Raw genomic sequence first — 20751 nt, forward strand, 5'->3', positions numbered from 1 at the left:
TCACTCGATGGACTTTTAAGGGGACTGCATGACGGGCCGGGTACGGTGATAATCCCCAGGGAAAGAGAGATTTAGAAACAGGAGGAGGAAGAAGGCAAGGAAGCAGGTCCCCGACTGCTAGGAACTCCGTCTGCTGCAGAGCTGGGGACGGGGCAGCTGGCAACAGGTGCAGAAGAAACATATAAAACAGAGCCCTCTGCAAAATCACTCCTGGGGGAGAGGAGACGGGGGATCGAGGAAGGATGCTTGGGCTAAAGAGCTTTTGCCCTGTAAGGTACTGGACCTGCAGGATTTGGCAGGATGGTAAGGGGTGTGGGTGGGAGGGAAGCAGAGGGAAGCATCCCCATGAAAGGGACACCCGTCACAAAGCTTTTTTTTTTTTTAACATCTTCATTGGAGTGTAATTGCTTTACAGTGGTGTGTTAGTTTCTGCTGTATAACAAAGTGAATCAGCTATACATATACATATGTTCCCATATCCCTTCCCTCTTGCATCTCCCTCCCTCCCACCCTCACAAAGCTTTGAGGCACAAACACGGATAGCACGCTTGTGGGGAAGCTCTAGGACGTTCAGGATGGCGGTTGGCTAGGGACACGGTACAAGACAAGGCTGGGATGGAGACAGAATGACCTCCCAGGATGACGAGCTCTTGGGCAGAGGGTGCTTCCTTTTTTTTTTTTTTAATGAATTTATTTACTTATTTATTTATTTTTGGCTGCATTGGGTCTTCGTTGCTGTGTGCGGGCTTTCTCTAGTTGTGACGAGAGGGGGCTACTCTTCATTGAGGTGTGTGGGCTTCTCATTGCAGTGGCTTCACTTGTTGCAGAGCACGGGCTCTAGGCATGCGGGCTTCAGTAGTTGCAGCACATGGGCTCAGTAGTTGTGGCACGTGGGCTCAGTAGTTGTGCTGCACGGGCTTCGTTGCTCCACGGCATGTGGGATCTTCCCGGACCAGGGCTCAAACCTGTGTCCCCTGCATTGGCAGGCGGATTCTTAACCACTGCGCCACCAGGGAAGTCCCTTGGAGGGTGCTTCCTAAGACTGTTACCTTTACCTGTCCTCTATAGCGTGTGACATAGCTGAAGAAGAGGGTTGGAACAAGCGTGTCATCCAGCCCAGGCGGTGCGGCAGACCCGAGGACCACCTTCTCCTTGGGTGTGTGCACGGGTCGCTCTCTACTCTGCATCAGCATCAAGCAAGTCTGTACCCACAAGCCCAGCAAGCTCTCAGGGCCGTGGGAACTGGATGTGTGTCTCTACGAGAGTTCTGATTGCACACCAGTTCCCAGGAGCCTGAACATCCGGCCAGAGGAGTCAGCCTTTTCCAAGTCTGTTGGGATAAAACAAGTAGAGCTGCGGTGGGGTGAGGCCCATAAAACTCACCAGCAGCTCCATCTTCACCCGGGAGCGGAGATGAAAACAGCCCTGGGATGTCAATGTTCTACAGATTTCAGGGAGAAAAAGATCCAGAGTGGTGGCATTCACATCTCACAATAACAAACGCTAGAGGAAAGCACCCCACAAACATCTCAAAAGCTCTGCATACTCAGTATATAAACTTGCCCTCACTGTTTAGTTAAAGAAGCTATCTGCATACTGTTTACACAGCCAGCTTTATTTTTTCTTTTCCTTTTTTCACTGGACTTCCTCCTTCCACCCACTTCAAATCCTCTCCCCCATCACACCCCCAGTCTAACAACCTACCAGATTTCTCACCCAGCTTGTAGCATACCCCTTCCCCCTCTACACACACACTGCTCGGGATCATTATTTGTTTTACAGAAACAAAACATCAAACACATTTTCTTCATCTTATTTTTCTCATTAAACAATACACCATGGGAAGTCCGCAAGTACCCTGGGTTTGACCCCGAAGCAGCCTTTTTCATGCTCACATAATATTTCATAGTATGGATGGATCATAGTTTTTCAACCATCACCTATGAACAGGCATTCATGTTATTTCTAGTTCTTCGTTGCCACAAACATCATGTAATAAACACCTAGATCGTATTGTAACATCTATCCTTTATCTTTTATTTCTATGCGAAAGATTCCCAAAAGTAGGCTGTAAGGGTAAAAAAAAATACATGTATTTTAAACTTTAGAGGATGCTGCTTGGCTGCTTTCAGAAAAGGTTCCCATTGTTTATCTCTCCCTTCAGAAAGGACAACAATCTTCTCCCTGCTTCCCTATCAGCAATGCTTGTTATATTCTATTTAATACTCTCCAGCTTGAAAAATTAAAGATGTTGACTCTTACTTTTAAAACATGTACATTTCCCTGGACCACCAACTTTAGTGCTAAGTTCCCTGACTTATTTGTCCAGTTCTCTGTATCACATTGATGTGGTTATGGCAGCTTTATAGTATAGTCAGATGTTCAGATAAGTCTACCTTTCTGATTGGTCTTTTTTGAACATGCTTTGCATATTTTTTCTTAGATGCCTGTTAATTCCATTCATACCTTAATATCATTTTATGCAATTCCCTTCTCCCCCCACCCCCCAAACAATCATCCATTGGGATTCTATATGGAATCACATAAATTTATATACTAATTTTGGAAGGGTTGATACTTAAGTTTTTTATGATACTAAGTCTTCCCATACAAGGAAATAGTATGACTTTCCATTTGGTTAAATCTTGTTGCATATACTTAGGTAAGATTTTGGGTGGTTTTCATGTAGGTACTATAAAAATTATTCCTATGCAATGTATAATTCTAATTGCTATTTTGAAAGGAATTATTATTCTCCTTGCATTTCTAAGTACTCATTGTTAGAATTAAAAAGAAAAAAAAAAAAAGCTAGTGATTTCCAGGACAGAAAAAAACTATGGGTTTTTATATATTTATTATGAATCTGGCCACCTTATCAAATTTTCTTATAATTCTAGTATTTCTTTACTGGTATGTTTTGGGTTTTTTAGATGTACAGTCATATATGAACATATTTAACATGGCCATTTTTGGTGCACATATTTGTATAAGCACAGAAATATTTTACTTTTTCCTAGTATTTGTAATAGTTATTTAATTTTCTTGGCAGTTGCTGAAAATTCCAAAACAATGCTGAATTATATAGTGATGGCAGGAATCCCTGACTAATTTCTTATATAAAATGAAATCATTTTAGAATTTTACCATTTATGGCAATATGCTACTGGGTTTTTTTAATAAATAGTCTGCATTATAGTTAATTGACTTATTTCTTTCCTATATTATTTAGAGTCCTTATTTTGGAACTGGCAGCTGAACTGACTCAAAGACTTTTGCACCATCTACTGATGGGATCACATTTTTCTCCTTTTTTTGGCTGATACAGTGATACTTAGAAACATTTAAAAATTTTGAGCCTCCTATATTCCTGAAATAAATCCTTCTTTGTCAAATATTTTATTCTTTTGATACATTGTTGAACTCTCTTTGCTGATACCTTATATACAATTTTTATATTTATGTTTATAAGTAAGGCTGGCTCCGTTTTCTTCAAATTCTGCTGGCTTGATAAAATTAAGGAGGATATATTTTCTGAAACAGCGTTAAAAAGAGTTATCTCTTCACTAAAAAATAGATAAAATGTAGCTGAAATCCATTTGATCATGGTAGCTTTTGTTACTGGTAGCCTCTGTAGTCTCATTCTACTCATAACCTAAAATGATGTAGAAATTTGACTATGGATATAATGAGCATCTAATAGGATGGCACTGATTCATGACCTTGGGAGATGGAGGAGTTTCAATGCTATGTAATCTGCTCTGAGAATTAGACTGAGAAATGATGACTTTCTACTTTAGCTGGCTTGGGGAATCAAACATGAAGCGTTAAGTACCGAAAAGGAAAAAAGCAATACTGCTTGAAGAAAACGGCAAGGGATATAACTGATTCACTTTGTTATAAAGCAGAAACTCACACACCATTGTAAAGCAATTATACTCTAATAAAGATGTTAAAAAAAAAAAAAAAGAAAAGAAAATGGCAAGGGAGACTCCAGCCCAGAAGAGGGGTCAGTAGCAACGTCTCAGATGTCACAAACTGCCTCTTGCACTGGGTCTCTGTGGAGTGACCTGGAGTGGAAGCAAATGCTAAATAGAAGAGTAATCACAAAATTGGAATATGGGGTAGTACGGATTATATAGTAGTATTGTATCCATGTTAAATTTTATGATTTTGATCATTATACTGTGGTCATGTAAGAGAATGGTCCAGCTATGCACTAAAGGATGAACAGTAGGGGCATGATGTCTTAACTGACTCCCAACTGGCTCAGAAATATACGTGTTGGAGTGTATGTGCACGCAAGCCTACGTACGCACATGTGTGCGTGTCTTGAGAGAGACGCAAATGGTAGGCAAAAGGCCAATAATTGATGAGTCTGGGTATACCGTTGTTTGTACTCTTTTTTGCAACTCTTCTCTAAGTTTCTATTTATTTCAAACAAAAGTTACCAAGACAATTGCTATGGGGGCAGACTTCCAAGTCCTCAAAAGCTTTGGCCCTTCCACTGACTGTGGAGGCCAATGACCCTCTGACCCCACTGGATTTGACTGTCCCAACTCTGCCACCACTCCCTGGTGACCGTCTCCCACACTGGTACCGTGCCCCCGTGGTCACAGAGCCATTTCACCTGGGAATTCACTTCTCTGCTGCGATATTCTCTCTCATCTGGAGGACACAAAGGGTATAAAACATATGCCCAACCCTAGGGATCAGAGGTCATCGTGGGTCTTAAACTTTAATGTGGGTAACCACTGCTAGAAAGTTTTATTTAAATTTTTGTTTTGCTTCTCAGTACCTCTGAGAAACTCTTTGTTAAGTCAGGATGGTGCTCGGGAATCTGCACCTTCAAAGAAATCCTGGTGCTTCTCCTGCAAGTGGTCTGGGGACCATAGTTTGACCAACATCATCCCACAGCCTATCGGCATCTGATGTGTAATAGCCACTCAATGTGAGTTTGTCGGATGAATCTGAACTGCCCAAGACTGCAGAGTGCTAAGGAAAGAACCTAGCACTCCTGCCTGAGCATGAAAAGGGGCCTAAAATCCATTCACTGTGTAACCAGTGACATGTATTTCGGTCCTTAGCGCTAAACATAGCCTCCTAGGTCTCAGCCTTCTAATTACAAGTACGTACGTGGGCCTGGGTTGGCCTTTTCCAACACTAAATCACTATGGAGGAGTCAGTATGTTTCCCCCTAAGCGGTCACATAATTTTAACCTACTCAAAACACTTTTAAGTCCTGCAAAGTTAACCATCTGTCCAAGGGGAGGCCCTGGAGCCCCTTTCCATGTGGTAGGGGGTCAGAGTAGCTTTTCAAGCATAGGTGATAAACGGCCATCAATTCAGCCCTGCTCTCATCACCTGTCAGTTTTGTCTTTGGGGGCATAATTACTAGCAACAAATGTACTAGTGTACTTTGTAGTGAGTAACACAGTTACCATCTTATGAATGCTGTCTAAACCCGAGATCTGAACTTGGTTCGGCAGCATCTTAGTCTACACGTGACCCTCTTAACCTGTCGAGCTATACAGGGCTGAAGCAACGTGTTGTATGCAGCATTTTATACATAACACCTAGCAGAGCAGCTACTAAAAAAGGGTGTGTCGGGGGCGGAGTCTGAGTAGATGGACGATTTGAATATCCAGCCACGAATGTATATACAAATTGTAAATATTTATAGCACCACGATTTATTTTATTGTATGTCTGGTAACTTCCATCTATGCCTACCTATGATGGCTGCTTCAGAGTATAAACTCCCCCAGGGCAGAGAATGTCAGAGTTAGGGTCCAAAACAGTGGTGAAAGTGCAACTCAAGAAATGTGGCATACTCGGATCTCTACAGCACCAAGCTACACCCCTTGCCAGTAAAACAAAAGACTAAGTAGCTACATAGTCATTTTAGTCTATAGTTTATATTTATTTCTAGCTTTTGAATTCATTACAGTCAAGTAATGAAAACAGAACTCTAAAATCACGGAAAATACCAAATAAGCTGATTACCATTCGCCATGGGAGCTGGAAGTCAGAATTCATTATTTTAGCACTAACTGTGGGAGAAAACATTCTTCCACAAGGACAGATACGCTTTTAAGAAGGACAAAAAGGTCACCAGGTTACATACTGTATATTCGCATATGTTTACGAATTCAGAAATAAAATTATGGAGTGGAATGAGTTTAGACGTAGTTCAGAAATTTTTTTCTTGAGCGAAAAACATGGAAATGTTGCCCAGGCATTTAGTCAGGAGGTAACAAGGGTCTATTTTCAAGATATATGGGTTAATAATGTCATGGGGTTATTCAAGAATGATCTGCTATGATTGAAACCATGTGTGGAGAGCTTGGGCTTCTGCAGGATGTGTGGCAGCAACAAAGGCCCTAAAGATGTATTTGTGCTGCCTGCCATGGATGCAGATGAGGGACTTAGATACACTTCCCAGACACAAACAGTGCAGTTCTGCATGCCATCAGAGAGAAATGGAGAAGGCTTACCACGTTGTACAAGCCGATGCACCAACGTTCAAATAAAATCTGCCCAGAAAATCCATTAACAAAGGCGAACCAAAGCTGAAAGAGAAAAAAGTTCATGAAGTTTTATATCAATATTGACCTAAATGTTTCCATTCACTGAAGGAGTAGTGGGGAATGTGGACCACCAGCTGGACACAGCTGCCGAGAGATAAAGAGCCAGAGGACCGCAGCCGTTGCTCTTTCATAAAACACAGATTCCCAATATCACAAATACCAATATTTTAAGGAAAATTTACACTTAAGGCGTACATCGATTTTAAGAGGTAGCATGTACATATTTACAGAAAAGCAATTTATGTTTAATTTACATCTAATATGTTTTGTGTCAACACTTTCTCAATACTGGAAGGGTCTCAACTTCATGTTCTTTTTCCTATAAAGTTGACTCGATAAATATGATTTATCTTTGTAGGACTTTCAAATAGATAAAAATAAATAAAAAAACACAGAAACTCCTCTGTTGGTCATGTGTGTTCTTAGCTCATAGAATACTGACGCTCCTTGATCAAATGTCCACCACCTCAGCAAAGGGCAACACACAATAATAGGAAAGAAACATGCTCAAATCATCTTTTGGAGTAACATGGGATGTATAAATAAATTAAGTACAGATTATATCTTCAAGTAGACCATAATTCTGATTAGGCAAGACTGACATAAAAACAAGTACAGAGCAAAGTGCCAGGGACATGAACGACAAAAAAAAAAATTATTGGGACTTCCCTGGTTGTGTAGTGGTTAAGAATCTGCTGCCAATGCAGGGGACACGGGTTCGAGCCCTGGTCCGGGAAGATCCCACATGCCGTAGAGCAACTAAGCCCGTGTGCCACAACTACCGAGCCCGTGTGCCACAGCTACTGAAGCCCGCGCGCCTAGAGCCCGTGCTCCGCAACAAGAGAAGCCAACGCAATGAGAAGCCCACGCACCACAACTAGAGAAAGCCCGCGTGCAGCAACGAAGTCCCAACACAGCCAAAAATAAATAAATAAAATAAATACATTTATAAAAGAAGAAAGAAAAAAAAATGATCTTAGAGAAGGAACCGTTACCAGGTATAATTAGGAGACGATATGGAGGTGGTGAGAGTGAAGCAGAAGATGGGCGAGCCATAAGGAGGCTGGATGGAAACCTGATGTAGAATAAAGCAAATACAGAAATACGGGATACAAAACGCCGCTGTTTAAAATTCAGCTGAATTTATGTCACACAGCAGGATCCCGGTGATGTGGGGTAGACTTTAATGTACCCCATGCTAATCACAGAATCCACCTTAGTGGTGTAATATCATGACAGACTGAATCCATTACTACAGTGGAAGGACTCTGGCAACACAGAACAGCCACCCCATAATAATCTGGGTTGAGATCAACTCTGCTACTGACATTTTACTAAGTCAGATTTTTCTAAGTCAGTTTCTTGACTCCCTCAGACTAAGTTTCCTGAGCCAGGGATTGTTCCCAAATTTGCACAACTGTACCCAGTAGGGTGCTTGGTACAAACAGGGACTCACTCACCATGTCCCAGTGGGATCGAACGAAATACCTCAATTCAACTGCCAGATAGAGTTTTCTTAGCACAGCTTTCATCATCTCATTCCCTCATTCAGAGGACTACCAGGGATCCCTCCGAAATCTAAGATAAGCTTGCTGACCTTCAAAAACCCTTCCTCACTCCTATTTACTCTTCATTTCAACTACCTCCCCAGAGGTCCCCATGAGGCCTGGCTATTCTCAGTGAAGAAATATTGGTGGAGACCTAAGAATCAGAAGTTTGTGCTCTGCTCTGCACTCAGAATACTGTTACCACACCTATCCAAATATTAGCCATCCCTAAAACAACAATTTTATTTGCACGGCCTCCCTATCACATGAGGTCTCGGCAATCAGTACTCCAACCAAACTTTTAGTGCAATGAGTGGGGCAGATCCACACCTGATTCAAGCGTATTTATAAAGTGCTTCAAGGGTCTTAACCTAATTTTCCCAAGATTGTGTTATACTTTTCTCTTCTCCTATTCAAACAATAGAGAGAACGTTGATAAATATCTAGTGAACACAGCTATTTTATTGCTTAATTCAGTTAATGCAGTGCCTTTTGCTGAAGGTACAGTAGTACTATTTTTACTGTCCTCCCCTCCCTAATACCAGTAGAAAGCAGCAAAACAATTGAAAATAGAAAAGTTATTGTCAATGAAATTATGAGATAGCCTTAATTAAAACTACAAATGACACAGAATAGAAGCTGATAAATATGATGACGTAGGATCAAATCAAGGGAGAATGTCAATAGCAGACGAAACCTTCAGAGTGAAAAGGTTTCCAACAAAGAGGTGGAACAACCCAAGAAAGAGCTGAATCAGCTCTTATTTAGAGGGTGAGATAGGCATGAGTCATGGCTGAGGTCCCTGGTCCAATTCAACACAGCAGGCAAACTGCAGTTCAAGAGCAATGTGCACACAAATGCCTTTTCCCCCCAGAAGTGACTGAGGAGAATGGCAGGGCACGGGAAGGAGCAAAGAGCAATCAACTCAGCAGATACCAATCGAGGTAAAGTGAAAAGAAATAAATGCAAATTCACCTAACAGAAAACCTGTGATGCACAGAAATTCCCTGTGAGGCATAGAGGCCTCCGACTCACCTGAGGAGAAGAAATGGTGGCGAGGGAGGTGGTCATTACTACAAAGTGACAGGTGACCAGTGCGGAAGAGACAGACACTGATGAGAAAGTGTTCTGAAAAGACTGTGAAGCCCCCTCCCCCAGACATCATCAAAAAATAACAAAGAAAAAACTTAAACAAAAGAATATGACATATAAATAAATGATAATAATATGAAACAATCTCCACAGAAAGAACCAGGTCAAAGCACAGAAAAATATTTTGAATGCTCCTGACAAGGCGCAAAGAGCTAAAGAATATGTGGCCTTTCATTGAAACAAGAGCTAAAATAAGATGTGTAAGATATCAAAGAAGGAGACAAATAAGGAAAGGTCGATATGACAGATAAAGGCCATGGAAATAAAACTCAGAATGGACACTGCTGAAACCAGTCAGGTTAGAGTAGGGCAGGCTCGAGAAAACTGAGCAATGGACAAAAGTTAACATTGAATTTAAGAGAAACTGACTGCCTTCCAAAGATGACAACAACAACAAAAACCCCAAAAGGTGTACCTTAAAAAAAACAAAGGAGAGGGCTTCCCTGGTGGCACAGTGGTTAGGAGTCCCCCTGCCAATGCAGGGGACACAGGTTCAAGCCCTGGTCCGGGAGGACCCCACATGCCACAGAGCAGCTAAGCCCGTGCGCCACAACTACTGAGCCTGCGCTCTAGAGCCCATGAGCCACAACTACTGAGCCCGCACACCTACAGACCGTGCTCTGCAACGGGAGAGGCCACCATGGTGAGAGGCCCCCGCTCACTGCAACGCCCACACGCAGCAGCGAAGACCCAACGCAACCAAAAATAAATAAATAAAATAAATTTATTTTTAAAAAGGTATATAAAAAAAAGAATAGAAACAAATGTTCAAAGATATAATAGAAGAAAAATTCCTGAAATATTCTAAAACCTTAATCAGCCAATAAATAGAGAAGACACCTTTTGTCCCCAGGAAACAAAACAACGGCCACACAAAGATCAACAGCCACGCAAACCCTGATATATGAATTAATGAGTTTAAAAATTTTATAGGATCAGTTCTTTAATATATTCAGGCAGAAAAAGCAATTAGCCTACAAGGTGAAAAGTCAAGTTGGCTTTGTGTTTCTCAGGCACAGTGGACAACGCCAGAAGTCAGCAGTGAATGTTCACAAGTCCTTAGTGAAATAAAGCATGACGAGAATTTCAGCAAAAGGTAGAAACCAAAGAAATATCAAGAGCTGAAAACATAACATAAAACATGATGACAAAAGTAATACCAAATATGTCTGTTATATTAATAATACATTTAAAAATGCTGAATGGATAAAAATATAAACCCCCAAATATATGCTAAGTACAAGAGAAATGTGAAAAAGAAACACTATTCAAATAAGATTGAATTCATGACCCTAACTTACAAAGCCCTACAGTGGACAAGGCCCTCGCCTGCCATTCTGAGGTCACTGCCTTTCCTCATGGAGCTGCAATGGCCCTCCACTGGTTCCCTGCAAGCACCAAGTATGGATCCAGCTTCATTATTTTGTACCCAAATATGAGGCAATTATGTCAACAGCATTCGGTTAATAAACCACCTTTATCTCAACTCTGTTGAAATGCCCTTTAACATATAATAAATTACCATTCTATATAGGAAAAGTTACACCTGTATAGTATTGTGGTCTCACTCCATATACTCAAACTAATCACACATGGCTTGAACACTTAACCATAAAAAAACAACTCAAAGCATTAGGAGAAAACAGGAAAAAAAAGTTATTTTTTGTATGTGAAACTGACTCTCTGTATGACAAGCTCAGAAATCAAACAAAAAGATGAATAAATTTGAAACAATTCATTTCTATAGCAAAAAATATTAATAAAGTTGAAAGAAGATGAATAAACAGTACATATATATTTGTAACATCTGTGAAGATCTAATTTCCTTACTATATAAAGAGTTCCTACAAATGAGAAAGAAAATGCCCAACAAGCTGTTAGGAAAACAGGCAAAGAATATACAGGCAGTGTTATCACAAGACACAAAACCACTTATAAATGTAGGAAATCTCACTTTTTATGAAACATACACACAAAGGGATATCATTTTTTACCCAACAAATGGGCAAAGATTTAAAAGCTTGATGACCTGAGAAAATAGCTACCCTTATACCCAGATGGTAATATAGCATTGTCCACAAATATGTTTAATATATTTTTCCTTTGACCCAGCAATTCCACTTTTAGGAACATACTCTGTATCTTATAGCTATAATCACACAGTATTCAACATAAAAATACAAGCATGTTACCATGGCATTATTTGGAAGGATAAGAAATTAGAACCTGCACGTATATTGGTAGCTAGTTAAATGGAAATAATTCATCCATAGCAATGAAATACTATGCAGCCATTAAAAAGAGCAATATAGGTCTGTGAGCGTGGTAATTACAAAACTCTCACTGATATATTATTACATGAAAAATATCAAGGTGTATGTTGAGTGGTCATGATTATGCAGAGCAGGTGTATACACTCTCATATGCATGGCGACGTTCTGGAAGACCCAAAAGAAACTGTTCATGTCCATCATCTTGAGGTAGCAGAAGTGTTCTCTAGGTGGTAGTATGGAGACTCACTCATACCTCTCGTACTATTTTGAACTTTTTAAACACGTTCATGTTTTATTTAGATAACTGTTTCGAGCAGTTATTCTCAACTAGGGTTGATTTTGCCTTTGAGACACTTGACAATGTCTGGAAACTGTTCTGAGGGTGCTGTTGGCATCCAGAGGGTAGAGGCCAAAGATTCTGCTAAATATCCTACAATGCCCGGGAGAGTTCCCTACAGCAAAGAATTATTTGGTCCAAGATGTCAAGAGTGTCACTATTGAGAAACCCTGGATGAAAGAAATAGGTTCATTAGGTCAACCTGATAAAACTTCGAAATAATGCTGTAACCTGTTTGTCATAAGCAAAATAACGCCATGGGACAGACTGCAGGAAGCCATGATTAAATCTGTGTGTAGCCGGTGAGGATTCAGAAACGTTCGCTTCTTTTTGAGTAACTACTCTCTAGCTTGACGCCTCATACACAGAACCACAGGCCTTACTCTTTAGAGGCCATGGTAGCAATGCATGTGAATGCAGAACTTGACAAAATTAGATCCCTAAACCAGAAACATATCTTGATAAATTATTAAGGAGAAATCACTTTAAAGACTGAGAGTGAATTTCATATAACTATGACATTCTAGTTGTTGAAAATACACAGTAAGGGGAAAAGATCCTAAGAAGTCAAGCTTCTCTTTCTCAGCATTAACCTTTGCTCTGAGCAATCCTAACCATGTCACAATTTTCAATCTTTACTTCAGATTAACATCCTTGATTAGTTGAATGTTGAGATATTTCCTCTAAGTAGCCAGTGTTCTGATTCTGTCCAAGTTGGCACTGGCTGGGCCACGTGTTCAAAGATTTTTGATATGTTTGTCCTAATTTTTATCAGTTACAGGTGCCGTAGCTTTTTGAAAAGTATAAAGCAGCTCATTTTCAACATTTCCAATTCAATTTCAATCTTCATTCAAATAATCCATCATTAGATGATCAGACCTGTTTATTTCATTGGAAAGATTTATTTGGGAGAGAAAAAATTAAAACCTAAATAAACAAAACAAACACAATTCATCTCCTAATTTCAAAATCCATGAGCTGGTTTTCTCTTGCACTGTAAACACTCAAACTTGATTTTATTTTGGCAAGATTTCCCTAGGTGAAATGGAAAAAGTAGGAGAACACACTGTATTTTAAAATATTTATGTAAACGTACTGAGTTTTTACTTTATTTATTCACAGGACAGGTACACGATGGCTCCCTGACACACTATAAAATCAGACTTTCACACTGGTTAGTCATATACAAATGTTGATTCATCTACAAAAAAGAAAGCACTGCGCCATTTGTAAACATCAATGTCATTTTTGGAGGACCACGGTTTCAAGCTGCACGCCCAAGCACACAGCCCGCAATACAGACAGACTGCCCGCCCCCTCTGCTGTGCAGTTACTTGGACCACGGCTTGTACAGCCACTAAATCTTACGCTTCTGGATTAAGGGGGCAAAGATTCCTCTGCTTTCACTCTGTTAACTAGGAATGCTATTAAATGGATACAGTCAAAGCAGAGAGCCAGGTTCTGCCTGGACGGCCTCAGACTTTTGAGCTGGGAGGAAGGCTGGCCAGTAGTGATGGTTTGCCAAGCTCCTGGGGTTTCTCCTGCTCAAATGTAGCGCTGTTATGAGCGAACTGACCCAAACTTATTAAATGGTTTTTCCTTCTTGGAAAAAGATCCTTCTTTGCTTTAACTGCTGCTCCACTGCCAAAAATGCAGTAACCGTCCTGGCTAATTGCACAGACTCCTGTCTACGGGTCCCAGCCGCCACTGTACCACCTTGGCAGCTGGACCTGCCGCTGCTCAGATTCTCAGCTCCCAGCCACATACTTGGATGATTGCTTCATCCGGGAATGGGGGGAACTGTTCCTCAATTTACTCCGCTCTTCCAAGACCCACGGTAGAGGACTGAAGTGGAAAAGTACCCTACAGAGAGTAATTAAATAAATTAGCCATACGGTTTCTCACTGAAGTGGCAGCAACATCATGATCTACTGATATGCAGTCAGGTCTGAGCTGATTAAAGATATCTGTTTAAAAGTCAAAGGGCTATAATCTTTTTGGAATTCGATCTGGCAGTATGCATTAGGATAAAAAAGAAGCATACACTTCATCTACAAACTCTATTTTTAGAAGTTCATTTCTCATAAATAAAAGGCACCTGTATATAAAAACATATCTTGTTTTGCAGTACTGTTAACAGGGGGAAACAAAACAAAACAAAAAGCATAGGGGAAAATCCCTTAAAGTTCTTTATTAGGGGATAAATGCAGCAATCCTGCCTTTTAAAATGTAAAATCTATACGTATGTAAATGAAGGAATGTATGCCAAAGAAACAGTATGAGACTGACAAAAGAAAAGGCAAAATGAATAGGTAAGTCATTAGGCAGGTAGACAGGAAATTAAGGGAAAAAAAATCAGGGATGCTATTATAGGGTAAGGATTATCAGAAATACAAAAATAATAACAGCACAAAAATAACAGTAGTAGCAAGATACCCTAGGAACTTCCCCTCCAGTATCTTTTGCCCAATAAATACGGGATTGAGTGGCCAGAGTTAAATGAAGACTATGGTAATAAACAGGCTGGGCTTCGTCTCTGAAATCTTTGGAGAGTTTTTCTTTACAGGTCAGTCCTGGACAGGCCCAATGCTAGCAGCAGACACCACATACTTACAAAACTTCTGGGGATTTTTTCAAGGCAAACCAACACAAGAAAGAAAGTTACAGAGTAATGCATATAGAATCCATTTCTTGTAAAACCACAACAAAAAATGCCACATGTTTACGTATTTTTTATGAATGCAAAGAAAAGCATGGAAGCTATTGACTACTAGTGCAGAAATAAAGGCAGCTGAGAGGAAGTTACTTTTCCTTTATACACTGCTACCATACAACAAATAAGCACTCCTTTCAAGAATTATGTAGAGGAGAAGCCCTTGTTACTCTGTCACTCCACCGTGTTCATTTCTCTCCGGCACTTTCTGTTGCCTTGTTACCTGTCTACCCCACCCTCTGTGAGATGCATGCAGCCAGAGATTATATCAATTCCATTCACTGAATTGCTACGTGATCAGGGCAGCTTCCTTAATCCCCCCCCCCCTCAAGCTTCATGTTTAAAAACTTTTTATTTTATACTGGAGTATAGCTGATTTACAATGTTGTGTTAGTTTCAGGTATACAACAAAGTGATTCAGTTATACATATATGTGTATCTATTCTTTCTTAGATATTTTTCCCATATAGGTTATTACACAATATTGAGTAGAGTTCCCTGGGCTATAGAATAGGTCCTTGCTGATTATCTATTTTATATAGAGTACTGTTAATCCCAAACTCCTAATTTATTCCTCCCCACACCTTTCCCAAACTTCATTTTTAATGAACGAATGGAAAGAAAACCACACACTACAGAACCGTCATTTTTAGTTTTGATAATGATGATAAAAGCTAATGTGTATTTAATGCCTACTCTGCACAGAACCTTCGAGCAGAACCTTCTAAATGGAGTACAGTATCTCATTTAAAGCTCCTAGCAATCCTAACAAATAAGCATGGTCTGCATTTCACAAATGAGGAAATCAGGGCACAGAGACAATTAAAGATATTGTAGCTGCTACCAAATAGGTGTTTGATAGACTGTTATAGTTAGTAACAGTAGACCCTGCATAATGAATCAGTGACTTTAAAAAAAATAAAACATCGAAGTTAAGGCGATTCAGAATCAAATCAATATTTAAGGTAACTAACCATGCTGTTGACAGTTTAAGATTGTGACAGGAACAAAATACTTCACAACTATAAGCACGTCAGCAGTTCAAAAAAGCTTATGAACAAAATGATTCAGTCTTAAGCCTCTAATGCCATGCAAGGAAGTTAAGGCTCCTTTTCAGATTAAGATATAAACTCCTTTGAAAAACACACCACATAACAAAATGCAATCACTCTGGTTTTAAAAACATTTCCCTGCAGTATTTTAAGCTGAAATCACACGGTTCTTCGCTAATATGGTTGAAATTGACCCAGCAGACAAAAGTAAGCCTCTCACCTTTCATTATCCAGAGTTTTTGAATAAAAAAACACAAATTAATACTAACATGACCATCTAAGTTATGTTTAAAGGGATTAGAATGTCAAAAGTATAAAAGAGAAATTATCACATGCAAATAAATATAGCATATGATGTGCACGTAGAAATTTTCTTGCTTCAGTTTAAACATTTTCTTTTCCATTAAAATCCCAAACGATGTAAGACGTTGAATCTTACAGCTCAAAAGTCCCACAAGTTAGGAACGGGAAATCTGGTAAACACTTTCAATGTTTCCTTAATTTTTCAGGGCTACCAAATGACATGCTCATCCTATGGACCATCAGGTAAATACAGAATCGTGTTTCCTTCCCATAAAAGATCGTAATACCGACCAGATGGAGTACGCACAATTAAATCGATTTTTAATAAGGAATTCTTAGCACAATAGAATGTAATTGCTCCAAATTGTGTCAAGGACTACTTACATTTTTTAATAGTTCAAGGCTCAGACTCTCAGCCCAAATCCCGTGCTCCAGTGTTAGAGGAGACCAAATCGCCCTGGAGGCTAGTAATGAAATAATGAAGCTTTTCATCTGGGATCACTGGTTAGGATCTGTTCTCATCCATTAATGACACAGTTGTTTCCAACCTCCTGGTGTTGGAACAGTGGCGGGGGTTTATTACAGAAGGGGTAGCAGAAATATGTATAAGATCATTCCGTTTATGGATAGGACCTATGGCGAGTATCTGAGAACATGTGTTTTATAACCAAGAAAGGAATGCTCTTAACATATGGATGGTAAGATTTAATGCCTGGCTCCAAAGACCAGGGATGTAAGAAGGCAAGAGACTTTTGATACTGTCTCTCCATCCCCATCAGCCACTTGATGCCTGCAACCTGGGCGAGGTGTGACATTTCTTTTCCTTATTTACTTGTTCTGGAAAGTGGGGGGAGAGGTCTGTCTACTCTCTCAGAGAAGGATTCAAAAAATCATATGTATTTTTAAAAGTTCAGTTATCGAACTGTTTGCTAAGACCCTGATTCAAATTATGCTCTGTCCTACGTGCAGCAGTCACAAAGGTGAAGCAGACACCGTCCTTGCCCTTAAAGACCTCACTCTGGTTGAGGACAAATTTGGGATGAATCAGAAGTATGGGAAAGTTCTTTGGGAAATGGGTTCTGTCTATAGGACTCACCACAGCTTTCCCAAAGGTGGTAGGTACTTGCTGGGTCTGGAAGTGTCAGATTCCAGCATCAGCTCATGGGGGCAGAGGAATATTAAAGGCAGAGGAAAGACTTGTATGTAATCATAGCAGATGTGAATTTCCAGGTGGCCAGAACAAGGAAAATGAAGTGAGAGGAGAGGGCTGGCTTCAGACTCTGAAGGACACTGGACAGCTGTTCTTCAAGGCTGCGAACAGCACTGCACACATTGCCCTAGAGAAATTTGAAAACTGTGTATCTACAAATCTGAAAAAACTCGCTCAGTATAGATTTATTTATTTTATTGTGGTAAAATATACATAACATTTACCATTTGAACCATTTTTAAGTGTACAGTTCAGTGGCATTAAGTACACTGACACTTGTAAAATCATCGCTACCGTCCATCTCCAGAACTTTTTCATCGCTCCAAACTGAAACGGTTCCCAGAACCAGCAACTGCCTGTTTCCTCCTCCCATTAGCCTCTGGTAACCACTGTTCTGCTTTCTGTCTCTCTGAATTTAACTATTCCAGTTACTTCATATGAATGGAATCATGCAATATTTGTCCTTTTGTGTCTGCCTTAGCCCTCTTAGCATAATGTTTTCAAGGTTTATCCATGTGGTAGCAATTAGCAGAATTTCAGTCCTTTTGAGGACTGAATAGTATTTCATTGTATGCATAGACCACATTTTGCTTATCTATTCAATCGCTGATGGACACTTGGGTTGCTTCCACCTTCTGGATACTGTGAATAATCTTCCTGTGAACACTGATGTTCAAGTAACTGTTCAAGTCCTTGCTTTTGATCCTTTCAGGCATATATCCAGCAGTGGAATTGCTAGATTATACAGTAATGCCATGTGTTCAACTTTTTAAGGAATTTCCATACTGTCTTCCATAGTGGCTGCACCATTTTACTTTCTCACTAGCAAGGCACAAAGGTTCTAATTTCTCTATCTTCTCACCAACACTTGTTATTTTCTGTGTTTTTTTAAAAAAATAGTAGCCATCTTAATGACTGTGAATTGGTATTTCACTGTGGTTTTGGTTTGCATTTCCCTAAGGGTTAGTAACGACCACAACCAGAGGTGAAGCTTGGAGGTGAGAGGGTAGAAGACGAGTTTGTTTTGGGGGCGTGTTAAATGTGCAGTACCTGTGGGCTCTCCAGGGAGAAATTCACAGTGCAAGGCTGACGCTCAGGGGACAATCTATACAAGGAAAATGTTTGTAATATTAGTAAATAGATAGTAATCACATCAACGGGAGAAGAAGTCATCCAGTGAGGGACACTGTGTCAGGAAGAAAGAGGAAATCCATGGACGGGCCTCTGGGTGACAGCAGCATTTACAGATCAAGGGCCAAAGACAGAAGCAAAGCAAAGGCACTGTGCATTACATTTTATAAATGGTACTTAAAGTTTATAGCTCATTTATTTTAACCCTAAGTAAATATTTATTCACAGGCCAGGCACTTCTGGAAGTCTACTCAGAGGCTTTCACTTATACATGACTGGCCAGAACAAGGCACAAAACCTGGTCCAGAACCATCGCTCTGGGGGTTGTGGCAGGGAGCTATGGGGAAAAAGGTTACAGATGAGATCAAGTTAGTCCAACAACCCTGCCTGTACAATCATAGCAAACACCACATGAGACAGAAGCTGAAATCATGCCACACTTTGTAAAAGCACTTGCCTACCCTGCCCTTTGTCCCAGCTGTGATGTTCAAAGTTCCTCACTATCAGTTTGAGGCCCTAACAAGTGGCAGCTTCCTCAAATGCCCCAAATTGAGAGCTGCTTCAGTAGGTTTAATCTCAGGATCTCTGAATGAATTAGAACGGGAAATATCATCAGAAGCATAACCTCTCTCAGTCAGCACCACACATCTGCCCCAGGCCTTACAAAGTTGTCAGTATAGCGAGGAGTGACCCTGGTGAATGAGACTTACAGCTTCACATGCAAAACCTTCTTGAACACTTTTTCCTTTATCTTCCCCCTTTTCTCAGCTTTTATTTTCAGAAGGAATATTTCCTCAATAAATTCAAAGCAGTCAAACTACTCTGATGGCGTTTTATTGCCTTTTGTTTAATTATGGCATTATTAACATTTAAAACATAATTTAAAATAATTTTGAGGCATTGATATAGCAACTTGCCTAGTTTAAGTGTATGTATTTATGATTTCAGAATAACAGTTTAACAACCAGCAGAAATATTTTTCAGTCTTGCTAAAAGGCCTAGAACATTAATGTAGACAGAGTATCAGCAAGTGCTGAAGGCACTAATTACAGCCTGGTATGTATTTTACGGGGAGTTAAATTCTCAAAATAGCCTTTCTTGCTACAGATGCTTGTCAATCTTAGACTTCCACTAAATAAGCTAATATACAATTTAACTTGAATCTTATATATAACACAGTTAATTATTAACATCTGGGAAAAACTCAAGAATTCATTCCAGAGAAAGCCCTCTTGATTGCTATCCAAGGATGTATGCACATACATAGTAATAATGATGCATTCTTTATACTTGCACAATAGAAAACCCTTTTTCACAATAGGATATGAAGGAACAGGCATAGTGCTTGTCATTATCTAGATTTGCTAAGAAGTTTGTTCTCAGTTATTCTCATAACTTTTTTTGGAAATTCTTTCAGGAGAGGAGAATAAATGTGATAAACAATGGAAAATGCTGTCACTGCAAGGCCAAATTACGAGCGTACATTAATTTTATGATCATCTGAAATGTATTAATTTATTCAGTGTTTCAATGTTTACAGTATTTGATGAACGTTACAATATGTAAATAAGAAATAAAAGAGCTAATCAAAGAAAGTCTAAAACCACATATTGGAGCTTCTACAAAGAACTTTCAAAAAACAGAAAAAAATAAACTAGACAAAATAGAGATAAATACAGGAACAAAAGAAAACTTCAAATAAATTTTATTTCACATCCTCAAAGAGATATGAGAAGATATTACATCTATAAACTAAGATCGGAATGTTACTCTAAAAGTAGGGGGAGAAAGAAAGAAAGCACTTGCAAATTAAAAAGAAATTAAAACATTAATATTTTAAAAAAACCTCAATAATGGGGCTAGCAGATAAGACAAGGAATCTCTAAAAGAGCAAAGAATAAGACAGAGTAATATTAAAGAAAATATAAGCAGCTTGGGAGATAAATCCAGAAGGTTCAATATATGACTAAGCTATAGAAAGACAAAATGCAGAAAATGGAGGATGATATTAGAAAAAATATATATATATAGGAAAATTTCCCAGATTAAAGAAAACCAGTCTCTAGGTTGAAAAGGCACATAAAAGGAAAGACGATCCCTCCCGTTCCCCACGTTTTGCAAATTTCAGAACATAAAACGTACAGAGAAGACAGAAAAATATTCTGGAGTCTAAATACAAAGGATTGGGAATCAGAATTGCATTGAGTTTCTCTCCAGCCAACCAGAAGAAAGTTAAAAAACACATAGAATTCTGAGAGGAAAAGAATTTCAGCCTAGGATTTTATATCCAGCCAATCTACCAACCAAACACAATCACAGAATAAAGATATTTCTGGTTATCCAATGTCTCAGAAATACACGACCCATGTTACACTTCTTAAGAATCTACTGATATTTGTGCATCAGGAACACGAGTGAAGAAGGCAAGAATAAAGATGGCAAGGGGT

At 39.5% G+C, this 20751-nt stretch overlaps 1 protein-coding gene and 1 long non-coding RNA gene across 4 annotated transcripts in view; one reads left to right on the top strand and one right to left on the bottom strand.

The window, feature by feature from the left end:
• LOC309647806 (phospholipid-transporting ATPase IB) overlaps positions 1–20751 on the bottom strand; it is a 546353-nt gene that overhangs the window by 146057 nt on the left and 379545 nt on the right. For all 3 annotated transcript variants that reach the window (XM_082435527.1, XM_082435526.1, XM_082435525.1), the window contains exon 28: positions 6494–6568. In XM_082435527.1, coding sequence (XP_082291653.1) covers positions 6494–6568 — 75 coding nt within the window. The remainder of the gene's footprint in view (positions 1–6493; positions 6569–20751) is intronic.
• Positions 1350–20751, top strand: part of LOC309647915 — a 256908-nt gene continuing 237506 nt past the window's right edge. The window contains exon 1 of the long non-coding RNA XR_014256394.1: positions 1350–2811. This is a non-coding gene — a long non-coding RNA (uncharacterized lncRNA). The remainder of the gene's footprint in view (positions 2812–20751) is intronic.

Source organism: Balaenoptera physalus, assembly GCF_965194825.1.
Source record: "Balaenoptera physalus genome assembly, chromosome: 18".
Classification (NCBI taxonomy): domain Eukaryota; kingdom Metazoa; phylum Chordata; class Mammalia; order Artiodactyla; family Balaenopteridae; genus Balaenoptera; species Balaenoptera physalus.